At 42.6% G+C, this 12,944-nt stretch overlaps 1 protein-coding gene across 1 annotated transcript in view; it reads left to right on the top strand.

Annotated features, from left to right (window-relative positions):
• The first annotated feature begins 4,392 nt into the window (after window positions 1-4,392).
• The window catches only part of prkdc (protein kinase, DNA-activated, catalytic subunit), a 30,344-nt gene continuing 21,792 nt past the window's right edge, over window positions 4,393-12,944 (top strand). The window contains exons 1-27 of the mRNA XM_070852675.1: window positions 4,393-4,558; window positions 5,110-5,186; window positions 5,268-5,372; window positions 5,692-5,766; window positions 5,943-6,051; window positions 6,138-6,250; window positions 6,342-6,441; window positions 6,565-6,620; window positions 6,763-6,793; window positions 6,876-7,033; window positions 7,140-7,286; window positions 7,552-7,716; window positions 7,885-8,053; window positions 8,366-8,415; window positions 8,592-8,708; window positions 9,050-9,199; window positions 9,358-9,467; window positions 9,705-9,864; window positions 10,026-10,112; window positions 10,193-10,312; window positions 10,706-10,865; window positions 11,012-11,121; window positions 11,270-11,357; window positions 11,518-11,681; window positions 11,831-11,983; window positions 12,120-12,227; window positions 12,376-12,602. Coding sequence (XP_070708776.1) covers window positions 4,393-4,558; window positions 5,110-5,186; window positions 5,268-5,372; window positions 5,692-5,766; window positions 5,943-6,051; window positions 6,138-6,250; window positions 6,342-6,441; window positions 6,565-6,620; window positions 6,763-6,793; window positions 6,876-7,033; window positions 7,140-7,286; window positions 7,552-7,716; window positions 7,885-8,053; window positions 8,366-8,415; window positions 8,592-8,708; window positions 9,050-9,199; window positions 9,358-9,467; window positions 9,705-9,864; window positions 10,026-10,112; window positions 10,193-10,312; window positions 10,706-10,865; window positions 11,012-11,121; window positions 11,270-11,357; window positions 11,518-11,681; window positions 11,831-11,983; window positions 12,120-12,227; window positions 12,376-12,602 — 3,275 coding nt within the window. The remainder of the gene's footprint in view (window positions 4,559-5,109; window positions 5,187-5,267; window positions 5,373-5,691; window positions 5,767-5,942; window positions 6,052-6,137; window positions 6,251-6,341; window positions 6,442-6,564; window positions 6,621-6,762; window positions 6,794-6,875; window positions 7,034-7,139; window positions 7,287-7,551; window positions 7,717-7,884; window positions 8,054-8,365; window positions 8,416-8,591; window positions 8,709-9,049; window positions 9,200-9,357; window positions 9,468-9,704; window positions 9,865-10,025; window positions 10,113-10,192; window positions 10,313-10,705; window positions 10,866-11,011; window positions 11,122-11,269; window positions 11,358-11,517; window positions 11,682-11,830; window positions 11,984-12,119; window positions 12,228-12,375; window positions 12,603-12,944) is intronic.

Here is a 12,944-nt window from a genome sequence, read left to right as displayed (position 1 = left end):
AAAAAGAGCGATCTGTTTTACGCTGAGACAACTGTACTTGGTCAAGTAGGTCTCCAAAGTTAAAGAATATTTCATTTACGTCTGTTTGCCAAAATATACCCTTGTGCTTTGATTTCAACACTCAAAATAGTGACTTTCCATCTGCGACTTAAACTTTTTAGTTTTGTATGTTAATATGTCTCAACTGTATCTGGAACCAAAAGACAAGAAAAGAAAAGAAAGACACAGGATTTGTGTCTGTAACCGCTGAGGCTTTCTAACCAGTTGCACTGAGATGGATCCATCACTGGAGGTTTCTAATAACACAGAGCACATGAGGAGCATCTGCTGGTAAAATTAATGTAGTGCAGCGGTGCTCTTAATGTCTGCTATTAGTCTTGTTCTTTTACAATAAATCGGGCATAGTTGTGGTTTGGATCTATGGAATTTGTTTAAGTAGAGTAAATCTGAGAGGTATTTTTCTACGAGAAAAGACGGATTTTAGACAATAATCTGTCCCACAGCGTCACAGTTCAGAAGGTTTGTCCTTCGGTCATAGTGGGTCAAAGTAAGAACGCTTTCAAAAATATAAAAATTTAACTATTTTTAGCAATTTACAAGAAGTGCAAAGTGAGCGAACAGAAGAAAAATCTAAATCAAGTCAATATTTGGTGAGACCACCTTTTGCCTTCAGCATCAGTTCTCCTGCACAAAGTGAGGGACTCTGTAGGATCCTAGTCAGGTGTGTGATTAACCAGTTATACCAAACAGCTGCTAATGATCATCAGTTTCATATGTAGGTTGGAACTTAACTGAAACAGAAACAGCTGTAGGAGGATTAAAACTGGGGGAGGAACAGCCAAACTCTGCTACCAAGGTGAGGATGTGGAGGACAGTGTGATGTCACAGGTCATCGTGGCGAGACTGAGCACAGCCACAAAAAGCCAAACCTCCTACGTGGAAACATGGCCAAGCGACTCAAATGTATGAAATCAGAGGAACTGGGGTGCGGAAAAATGGCAGCAGGTGCTCTGGACTCATGTGTCAAAGTCTGAAATATTTGGCTGCAGCACGTGGTGGTTGGACGATGTCCTCTGTCTGTGGCTGCACACTCTTCACTCTTGAGCAGCTCTCAGCACTGGAGGACGGTCAGGTTTAATGAAGTCCTCTCAGCCACACGCAGCTCCTATCGAGAACACGTGGCTCCGGCTACCTGTCGTCACGGATGCTGCAGCTCCACGCTCCACCAACGCATCAGACCTGCCGAGGTGCTGCAGCATCCAGCATCCTCTTCATCAGCTCTGTGAGTCTGTGCAGCTCTTTTTCGCTACCGTTTGTCTCTCGGCATGAGCTGAGCCCCCACCTGCTCCGTGTCACCCACAGAGCCCGGCGTGGAGCTCCTCCTGTCCTCACTGTGTCAGCAGGAGACTCCTCAGGGGACAGACAGGCTGATAGATACGGTAGACGGGTTTGTGATCCACAGTTAAGCAGACGATCTGCTGGTTGACCCTGAGCCTCAACAATGAATTTCATCTGGACACCACACACACAACCAGTCCCACTTTACAAACAGCGTTCCACATGTCACTTTCAGTATCAAGAGACTCTCCAAAGGGTGTAAACACTCACCAGGTCATACTCGTGCTCTCCTGGATACAGAGGATACAGAGGATAGCCCAGAGCCAGCTCAGCGGCCACAAGACCCAGAGAGCAAACGTCAGTGGCCTCTGACAGATGCACTTCTGGAGCCCTGAAAGCAACATGATATTGAATATTGGTTTTTCTATTCACTCTCTGCTTCACACCCACGCTGCCATGGAGATGCTCACCTGCACCACAGAGTCTGCACACGGTCCTCCAGAACAGCAGCAGCCACACAGCAGGACGCACCGAGATCTATTAGTTTGACTTTCATTTCCTTGTTAGGACACAGTTACTGAGGTGAATGCTCCTGTAATGGGAGATCTTAAAGGTTAGATTTCTACTATTCACACTGAATATCACTGAGAACACGAGTGGTCCTGACAACTAAAAGATGCAAAGACAGACAATTGATTTTATATGACTAAACCCAAAGTATCTCCACAAGCACGATCCAACTCCAGCTACAGATTTCTTGGTTCCGCGTGTCGTCACGTTTGGCTACGTATGAAAAGGCACCTTCATCGAGCAAAGTCTGCATCCTGTGGCTGGAGCCAAGCAGGGTGTCTGGAAATACCGGAAGGTCATCTGTAGGAGACACAGAGAGCAGATTCTGCTCTTCTTTTGCTCTGTTACTCGTCTCCACGCAACATCAACGGCCTTGAGAACATAAACTGTCTGTATAAAAGTTAACAGTCTGACATAAATCAAAGATAATTTACTCTCGGCCTGTCCGACCCACTTGATTTCTAGTGACTGTTAGTCGTCTTGCCTGACATGTCACTTGTCACTTGTCAGGGACATCTTCAAATGAATGGGAAGCTGATGTTGAAAGGTTAAAATGTTGAAAGGGAAATGTGTTTCTCTCTGAGATGGTTCAGTGTCTGGATTGTTTGAGTCCTCTCAGTCATCGTGTGGTTCGATTCCAACCATTCTGGTGTAAAATGTTGTCACTGAACTGTGAAAATAAGAAAAGTCTACATGTAATTTAGGTGAATAAAAGTCAAACACTAAAAGTCGACAGCCATCAGGATGTATTTGCACAGGCTCAATGCCTGATATACATATGGCATTCTAGTTCTGAATAGCAATATATCTGAGTGTCCACCCAGTAATCAACAGTAAACACAATAAACACCATTATTATAACCAAGAAAAGATGCCCACTTCCTCACATTCATGATGGGAGCATATACAGAACCCCCCTCTGTATTGCATTGGGCAAGCAATATTGTCCGTCTTGTGATTTAGTGGTAACAATTAAAATCACAGGGGCTTTCAGCTTAACAGGTGACCGTCAAATAGTATAATTTAGATATCTAGTCACTGCACTTGAAGAACTGTATTAGAATACAACCACAATGTTAGTAGACTCTTTCTTTTCTTGCCTAGTGTCTGTTTCTGTGATCAAGTGATCATTTCGCTTCTATTGGTCCTTATGGCCAGTTTATGAGCCAGAAAGAAAGAAAGAAAGAAAGAAAGACCATATCTTGGACTCTGGTAAAAAAAAAAAAAAAAAGGAGACAAGCATGTTATTTCAGCTTGCTTGCTAGACAGTGACTCTATAATCTGCACCAATGATGAAGACTGCATGAGCATAAAATCATGAATTTGAGCGCCCCTCGGTGGCCAAAAGGAGGAACTACAACTCACTGAATTTGTCAAGTTTGTGTTAATGCAGATCTGATGGCATAGTAGTACTTCTGGTGGATATTTTCAAAATACAGTTACCAATCTAAGACTTTCAGAAACGAACAAAAAAAAAATTATTATTTATTTTTTTATTTAATGTTAATTGTTCTCTAGTCAGTGGTCATAGTTAGAGACTAAAATTTAAGATTCTCCAGTGGGAATAATGTAGATATTAATACTGATTATACAATGTTATGCTGATTACACAAGTATTATTATTATTATTATTATTCATATTATTATTTAGAAATATAAATGATGGTGGTTATATCCACGTACAATTTTCACTTTATTTTTACAAAAAATATGTATTAATATTGCATTGACTTTGGAATATAATATAAAACAATATGATAATAAACACAAATCCGATCAATCCCATAAACAGTCTTGAAATGAGAATTAGATTTAGGGAATACAGTCGGTAAAACTGCTCCAAGGAACAATGACATAATACACAGCGACATAATACCGATAATAACAGTTACATTATATTTATATAAAGAATAAACAAAGGGGGAAACAGTGATGCAGTTACACAACATGGCCACTGGAGGGCGGTGCACACCTGTCACATTATGAATGCTCTCACCTCATCCCGCTGATTTAGATGTTAAGGCAGACACAATATCGTGCTACGATTTCCGGTGAACACTCGAAAAACTTTCAAATTAAACAGGTCTGATGACGCACAGAGGACTTTGGACAACAATAAGAACACGCTTTGCCGATCTATATTGCTTAAGACCTCGACAGCTCCAAAGTAAAAACATGTAAATATAGTAGATTTACAGCCACATTACGATACTGTCCGTTTAGAGTACTTTTAAACACATTATTACGTCCATGGAACTTCATCATTAGTACTTTTATTTTGAAACGCACGCAGTGTACATCCTGTCTCGACACTTCCTGAATCTGATGTAGTGTGATGATTTGAGACTGAACGCGCTGGTTAGCGCGATAGTAAACAACACAGTCCAGCCTGACGGACTGGTTGACTGACTGTGTGTTTATGAGAGAAAGCTCTGTGGCGCTTGTGAAGCTAATGTTAGCTTAGCTTAACACCGCCGTGCAGGTATGTCTGCTGCTCACGGCAGCACCGCCGGGGGGATCCAGGGGCTTCTCCTGAAACTCCACGAATCACTTTCAGACGAAGACACTCGAGCTGCAGCTCTGAGGTGTCACGACATAGTGGGTGACTTGGGGCAGGAATGCATGCTAACACCAACCGAGAATGAACTTGGTAAGGCAATGAATGTGTATTAAATAGTTCACAACGACGCACTGAATCCGCGCCAAACTCCATTGACAATTCGGCCGTTTTATGTAAATGATGCTTCTCTAGTTGATGAGCTTTTCATTTAGTTTAGTTTAGTTTGCCTGGATCACATCGTGTTCTTCCGCCAAAACTCACCGTGCTGTGCAGCGACGCTCAGTCAGGACACAATAAAAGCACCAGGTGACCAGGTGAAGTTTGAAAGCAGCGGTGGAAACCTGCTCACCTGTAAATCCCTCCACCCAACTTCCATCAGTGTTCTTCTCAGTATCAAGATAAAGAGTTTTGGTCCATATAATTGTGATCTATTGACATTCTGTGAAGTTACAGTACATTAATGACATAATTAGAGTTTGTGGGGTGCAGTAACAAAGGATTTGTAATTGAGGCTTTAAAATTGCACAGATGGGTCTTATTTTAAAAAAACAAACAAAGGTGCTCTCATTGTGCATATTTTATTGCTGCTATTGTGATGCACGTACTTTCCTTCTGATCTGTGTATCTTCTTCATCTCGAAGCTCTACAGACGTCCCTATTGTTCTCAAAAGACGATGGCCTGCTCAGCTTCCTCAGGAAGTCCCTGGCATCAGAAGAGGTAAATATCAAGGAGCATCCTCTGAACAATAGTCTGTCGAGCTTAAGAGTTCTTATGTTGACAGAAACAAATCTTTTCCAGTTTCGGGACACGCGAGTGGAGATCATATATTTTTTGGAGAAGTTCCTGGACAGGATCTCTCCTAGAGTCAAAGGCTGGGAGAAGACTTATGCTGCTGACATAAGAGTAAGTTCCCCTTTTTAGAACCTGTTTGAATGTTTCTGTTTTCCCGTGGAAAGGCCTGTCAGGCACCGACTATTACAGTACCAGATGCAAATGTTGTTTCCTGTGCACATGTGCACTTCAGATAGGGAACGTGTGGCTTTGATAGCAGCGAGAGCAAAGTAGAAACACCCCTCAGTGTAACATAAGACAATTGTACTGAACAACAAAACAGACTTTGCACCTTTTATATACATAATTCCACAAATTCATTATTTTTATTCTCTTTATTCTTGTTATTTCTCTCAATTTCTATTATTTCTTATTTCTATTTTCTATGCAGGACACATGCATGGCTGTGTACACAAAGGAAAAAGTAGCCAAATGTCGGGCTCCAGTGCTGGAGCTCCTCATTAAGGTTGGTTTGTCTTGGCATGTGCTTTGATTTTCTCTAACGTAAGTCTAGTGTGCAGCATGAACTGACCAAAAGAAGTGATCCACCTTTGACAAAATTCGTTATTCAAATGAACTTGTGATTCTGTTTGATGAGTTTGATAGATCAGTGAATATGGACTTGTTAAATACTCTATGCAGGTTCTCCAAATAACGAAGGCTTCCAGTGTGGTTGCAGACCTTCGAATCTGTGAAATATTTAATAAATATTACAGCGAGCTTTATCAGAAGAGCAAACTACCAGATTCTGGTAAGTCTTCCTTTGATACTTGAAACCAAGCTAAATATAAATGACCAGCAATGGAAATGTAATTTTCTTTGTAACGTTTCCAATAGTCCACGGCAAAATCTATGAGCTGCTGGGAGTTCTTGCAGAGGTGCACCCCAGCGAGATGGTCAACAACTCTGACAAACTCTACAAAGCCTGTCTAGGAGAGCTAAAAGAACAGGTATGATTGCACGTGACCAGATCCAGCGGGTTTAAAATGGCCAGTTAAACGTGTGCATTCAGCCATGAGTTTTAAAATGTTTTTGTTGTAGATGACCTCCTCAACAAAGGAACCAAAGCTTTTTGTTGTAGCAGGATGTTTGAGAGGACTCACTGCCCTTATGGTCAACTTCACTAAAACCATGGAAGAAGGTGGGTTCTTATGTTTGTGTGTGTGCTGATGTGTATTCATGTTTTTCTCTTCATTTATTTCACATTCACAACAGAACAGTATCACTGCTCGCCACATGATTAGCGTGCGTCTCTGACTTGCAGACCCGGCGACATCTAAGGACATTTTTCAGTACGCCCTGAAGGCAATCAGTCCCCAGGTAAGTGTTCTCGTCTCTGCGATCCAACAATCCTTTACAGCTGGTGCGCCCTGCGTGGAAAAGGAAGTGTACGTGTAATGTGTAAGCTAAGGTATCAAACTTTAATACAACATACTTATCTAGTACTCTCATTTTCTCGTAGATGGAAATGAGCCGTTATGCTGTCACCTACGGTAAGGCCGGCTACTTTTATTGCAAAATGCAGATAAAAATCCCTTGAAACTAATATGTATCTGGTTGTGTCTTCTTAAACAGCTGGACTTCGATTAATCGCCAGACATGCATCCCAGTTCAGCAGCTGCCTCATGGACCACTACAGAGCTTTGTTTGAGATCATGTCGAAGCTCTGTGGACACATCAACGGCGAGATGAAGAAGACAAGTTACTATGCACTTGAGGCCTTCCTCAAACAGGTAAACTCCTTTGATGACAACCAGACTTGTATGTTAGCACCACGATAGGATTTTCCAAAGTAACTCCAACACCACTGCTTTACGATGTTTATCTGATCACCTAAAGGTTGCAATGCTCGTGGCAGAGAACATCGAGGAGCACAAAAGCAAGTTAAAGTTCTTCATGCAGAGGTTCTGCGGCATCATTAAGACCATGGACTCCACACACAAGGAGCTGTCCATTGCCATACGAGGATATGGATTCTTTGCAGCCGTATGTTTGTTTCCTTGTTTGCTTTTATTACAGCTGTAAAGGCCAAAGCTTGTTTAACGAGAGGTTTAGGCACATGCACAAATCTAAAGAGCATGTTTAAAGTTTTTGTAGTATACATTTCTATCAGTTACTTGGTACTAATATTGTGTATTTCTGTTGCTGCACATTTGGCGCTCTCTGTAATCTGTCAGATAATCATGAATTTAATCTCTCAACTTTTGTTGTTCATACACAATCTGGGCCTGGAACTTTTTTTCTCCCGTAGCCATGCAAGAAAGTTTGCCCACAAGACGTGGACTTGATGTACACAGAGCTGATCCAGCGCTGTAAGCAGATGTACCTGACGGAGTCTGATGGGGAGGATGACAGCTTCTACCAGCTACCCAGCTTCCTGGACTCTATAGCCAGTGTCCTGATCCACCTGGACAAGGTCACACACTCACAGTCTGTCCTTCACTGTAACCAAATGATAACGAAATCATACATTTTCATCCTTACCTGTAAGTGCCCATGTGCACCACATTATCTGACGGTAACAGGAAAGCCTAACCTCCCTCACTGTCTTATCTGAACTTCTGCTTTGCGTCCATGTTCTCAGATTCCAGAGGTGTACACACCTCTACTGGAGCGTCTGCTGGTGGTGCAGATTGACAGCTTCCCTCAGTACAGCGAGAAAATGCAGACGGCTTGCTGCAGGTCCATCCTTAAGGTGCTGGTGGCCATGGCCTCCAAAGGGCCTGTTCTGTGGAGTTTTATCAGCTCTGTGGGTACGTCGATCATGAGACATTGTACCTGAAGGCCATCATGATATTTTGAAATGAAACGCTGATCTTTATCCGATACTGTTTTTAGCTGCACTTTGTGACAAGTATGTTTACATGGAAATGGGTTTATTCAGGCAATAATGTGTATTAAGCAGTTTAATGTGAAATGTTCTCGTTGTTTGAGAATTGATTTGGTTTGACAGGAGTGTGTATACGTGTATGCACTGTGCTGCTTGTCACTTTTGTGTGACCATTATCTGAGATTAGATTGCACATAACATCTGCTAGAACGTTTCACTTTTTCTGATCTTTCAGTGCACCAGGGCTTGATCCGTGTCTGCTCTAAACCCATCATGCTCTCTGAGGTGAGATGCATGTTTTAAGGTGTCATAATGGAATTCACACTCATGTATATTTATATACACTCTGCTGAATGTTTTATTTGCAGTCACATTCATTTTCCATGAACCAAAAAGTCTTTTTTATTTCTTGCTTTTCTGATAGATGAAATATTCCTTTTGCTCTTCTTTCTTTCTCTCAGGACAAAGACAGCGGCTCCTCTGAGTCTTCCCAAGTTCGTGTTGGAAAGTGGAAAGTTCCATCTAGTCAGAACTATCTTCGCCTGTATAAAAGCCTCCTAGACTGTGATCAGCTGAAGGTACAGTTATGCTGTTTTTAAGTTTTATCATTTTTGATATGAAGAATTTACATTTAAGAAACTTAGCGTCCACCTTGAAGTCAGTATTTATGTATTTTCTAAGTACTTTCAATGCTTCTGGCTACATACTGACAATAATAGTTATGTGGGTCTTGCATGTGCAGCTTTGAATTGTAAATATTAAGGTGCATTATATAATTAGGAGATGGATGGAGAGGATGCTGCTTGTTTCATTGAACAAATAAAAATGCCTCACACATGCTGGATTGCACTGTAAGACCTTTTGATACGCGGTACATTTTATTTCATGTCCTTGTAACATTTGTGTCCTCCTGATGCAGGATTCAGGGTTTTTGGATGGAGCTTTCGAAAGTCAGAACGCTGCTCTCGTATCTTTGAGCCGTCTCCTTTATGATGAGTTGGTGAAATCAATTCTCCAAATTGTGGAAAAATTGGACTTGTCTTTGCAGAAAGTGACAACAGGAGAGGAGGTGAGGTTTCACTCTCAGGTCCCGCTGAGATTCATTGACATTCATAAAGGCTAGCTGACAGCTGCACGGGACAAACGCAACACATGCAACATGGTGCACATCGGCTAATGGGCTAATGTATAACATCTATCCGTGGCACTTGCCTCCTTGTCTGTCAGGCTCCAGATGATGCGGCCCATGTCCTGCCCTCCACCGACCCCACGGCTCATCTGTTGCCCAATAAGATCAAAGATTTCACTGCCTTTATCAACCTGGTCGACTTCTGCAGGTAACACACATGAACTGCACTGTATGAGATTCACATCTGTGACACTTGGAGGAGTCTCTAGTCTGACAGGGCTGCACCTGATTTCATTTTCACCTGGGAGGTTGCTTAAAAAGTATAAAATGTAGCTCAGTAAAACTTACAGACTCTCCAATTTTTATGAGACTTAGCACATTTACGTATCATTTTAAGCAGTAAAGAGGTCAGCCTCAGAAACAAACTTTTTTCCCTTTTTTGCAGTGAGTTGTTGTTGAATAAACACGTGGAGTATTTCCACTCCTGGGTGTATCCCTTAAGCCATGAACTTATCCTCCACTCCATACGAAATCCACTCGTCAGCGGCTTCTACAAGCTGCTCTCTGTCACCATGAAAACTGCCAAGAGAATCAAGTACTTCCAGGTAATATTTCCACTAGTACAAATGGATATAGTGTCAGGAACATCAAATTGTGTTTTCGAGCTGGTGTTAAATTCAATTAAATGCATTGATGTGCGAATGAAAGTCAAAGAAAGTGAAAGCTGCAAACATCATATAAATGATACAAATCTGCTTTTGAACAGGGAGTTGGCCTGAGAAGCTCTACGTCCCCCCAGAGTGACACAGTGAAAAGTGCTTGTTTTGCGCTCTTCTCTAAGTTTGGAAAAGAGGTAGCTTCTCTTTACAATACTTCCTGGAAATGTTAGAAACTTTCTTACCGGTGCAGTAAACTAAAATGGTTTCCCTCTAGGTTTGTGTGAGAATGAAGCAGTACAAAGATGAGCTACTGGCATCCTGCTTGACATTTGTCCTCTCGCTGCATCACAACATCGTAGCTCTGGACATCAAGGCCTACTGTCCTGCTCTCGAGGTGGGTCACTGAGGATGGATCAGTTAAAACAAAAGCATAGAATGCAGATGTGTAGTAGGTGGTTGAGTGAAGTAATTGCCAACCCAGAGTGGTTATACCGCAGGTCCTACTTCTGCTGATGCCAGAGTGTATGTGGAAAAATTCAGTCTATTAAAGTAGAAATAATAGAAGTAATGAATAAAAAATTTATATAACTAACAGTAGTGAATAAACACTATTGTGACATCCACTAGTATATCGACATTATATCATTAATAGTTAAATAATGTCAAGCTAATGTACAGTTCTCTCTGACAAGGCTGTAGGGATACATCAGACAGGAAGTGTTGGTACCAGTGTCCCACAGTAAGTCTTGTGTGTGTCCGTGTGTGTGTGTGTCTGTGTGTCGTGTAGGCAGCTCTGAAGTTGGGTCTGAGCCATGTTCCTTTGGCCAACGTAGCCCTGGATGCTCTTGAGGACTGGTCCTCCCACATTCCTTTAAACACTATGCAGCCCTGCTACACCAAAGTCCTTCCTCTTCTCGACGGATACCTGAAAACCGCCTCCACCAACGGTAAGCCCGTAGTAGTATTAAAGGAGGAGCACATCTGCTCGTCAGCCGACGGGCGGTGTGATTACATTTTTAATAACTTTCACACTAGTGAATGAAGATATCAGCCAGGCTAACAAAAAGTGTAATTCATATGTTGTTGTCTTTAGACAAAGACGACAGCAACTGGGAGGTGATGTCTTCTGTGTCCTCAAGAAGTGACAGAGGATACAGCCGAGTGATGACGAGGCTCCTGAAGAAATCTAAGCAGCTTGCCATGGTATGTGAGGGGAAAGTGGGAAAACATCTTTCAGTATTTTGGGAGCAAGTTGCCTTTTGAGTCGTTGGACTACTCTGGACTCAGTTGTCAGAGTTTACTATCCATGGTGAGCAGTCCTGATTTTGACCTTGCTCCTCTGTGAATGTAGGAAGATGCTCCTCTTGTCGTGGTGAGGCTCAGGGTGGTGAAGTTGCTTGGTCACCTGGGAGGAAAGCTGAACAGGCACCTTGTAACTGGTAAGGGTTTACATAACCAACCCGCCGTCTCATCCTTTTTCACACTAACATTTTATCTGGGCCATGCTCCAGAGCGATGCTTTGAGAACACTGGACACTTGGCTGTGAATAGAGAGACTTGCAGTAATTGTTCATTCTAGCCCTGTTTTCTCACATTTAGTGGTCTCATCAGAGGAAATGATGAAGAAATTTGTCGCCTGGGATTCTGAGAAAAGGCTCAGCTTTGCAGTGCCGTTTGCTGACATGAAGCCAGTCATCTACCTCGACCCATTTCTGCCTCGCATCAGTGAACTGGCTCTGTCCACAAGTGACAGACAGACCAAAGTATGTCATTTAACAGAGCACTTAAGAGCTTCCACTCTCAGTGGAAGCTCTCAAAATACGTTTGATGCAAACTTAGATAAGATGACAATAGTATCGCTCCACAGACACTAATGGTTGTTTTAATCCTGTTTCTCTTGTGTTTGCTGCAGGTAGCAGCTTGTGAGCTGCTCCACAGCTTGGTGGTTTATATGGTTGGGAAGAGTGCTCAGATGGTTGAAGGGGAAAATAGTTTGCCTCCCATGTACAAGCTGCACAAGAGGCTGTTTCCTGTGCTACTGCGTCTGGCCTGTGATGTGGATCAGGTATGTGCGCTTCTTCTAGATGGTCACCCCAGACATGATTCCCGATGACCAAGGATTGATTTTAATCCAGACAGGAAGGGACATGTGATGTCATGACGTCCACAGTCATGTACATGAATTTCACTTTCATTACCAGGTGACCAGGCAGCTCTTTGAACCGCTGGTCATGCAGCTGATTCATTGGTTCACAAACAACAAGAAGTTTGAAAGCCAAGATACAGTAGCTGTTCTAGAGGCCATTATGGTAAGTGTTTATAAACTCAAGTTCTCAAGTGGATCTAGAAGACACTGTCTTCCCTTTCTGCCATATGAAGCGCCAGTATTTTTCTTCAGCTGAGTTTTCTGCATTATTTATTTTTAATATTTTTATATTTCTGTGTTTTTCTCTTCAGGAAGGTGTGATTGACCCAGTGGATAGCACCCTGAGAGACTTCTGTGGCCGCTGCATTGAGGAGTTTGTCAAATGGTCGATCAAACAAACCACGCCAAAGCAGCAAGAGAAGAGCCCCACTAACATGAAGTCCCTGTTTAAACGCATCTACAGCTTGGCTCTCCATCCCAATGGGTTCAAAAGACTTGGCGCAGCCTTAGCATTCAACAGCATCTACAGACAATTCAGGTACTGTACTTTTGTCACTGTTACGGCCCCAGAGCCTGGGCTGTTTCTCTCTCTCTCTGGTTTTTGTGTTGCAGGTCCCTGGGTGGGCGGAGCAGGGCAATCAGCTAACCTGGCCAGTGCACCAGGATATATAGGCCGGCCTGGAGAACCAGAACTCTCTCTTCGCACATCCAGCCACACCTGCTCTTTGTTAATTGTAAATAAAATGGTTGTTGCTTGCAGCGGAGCTTGTTGCAACTCTTCTTTTGTTGTGGCCTAAGAGCCAACCTTGACAAATTGGGGGCTCGTCCAGCTGAGTATGTTGTGGTAAAAACCTGGAGCACTTTGTGTGGCTGTAGACAA

This window comes from Pempheris klunzingeri, chromosome 21, assembly GCF_042242105.1.
Source record: "Pempheris klunzingeri isolate RE-2024b chromosome 21, fPemKlu1.hap1, whole genome shotgun sequence".
Lineage (NCBI taxonomy): Eukaryota > Metazoa > Chordata > Actinopteri > Acropomatiformes > Pempheridae > Pempheris > Pempheris klunzingeri.
This window is presented reverse-complemented; position numbering and strand designations above follow the sequence as displayed.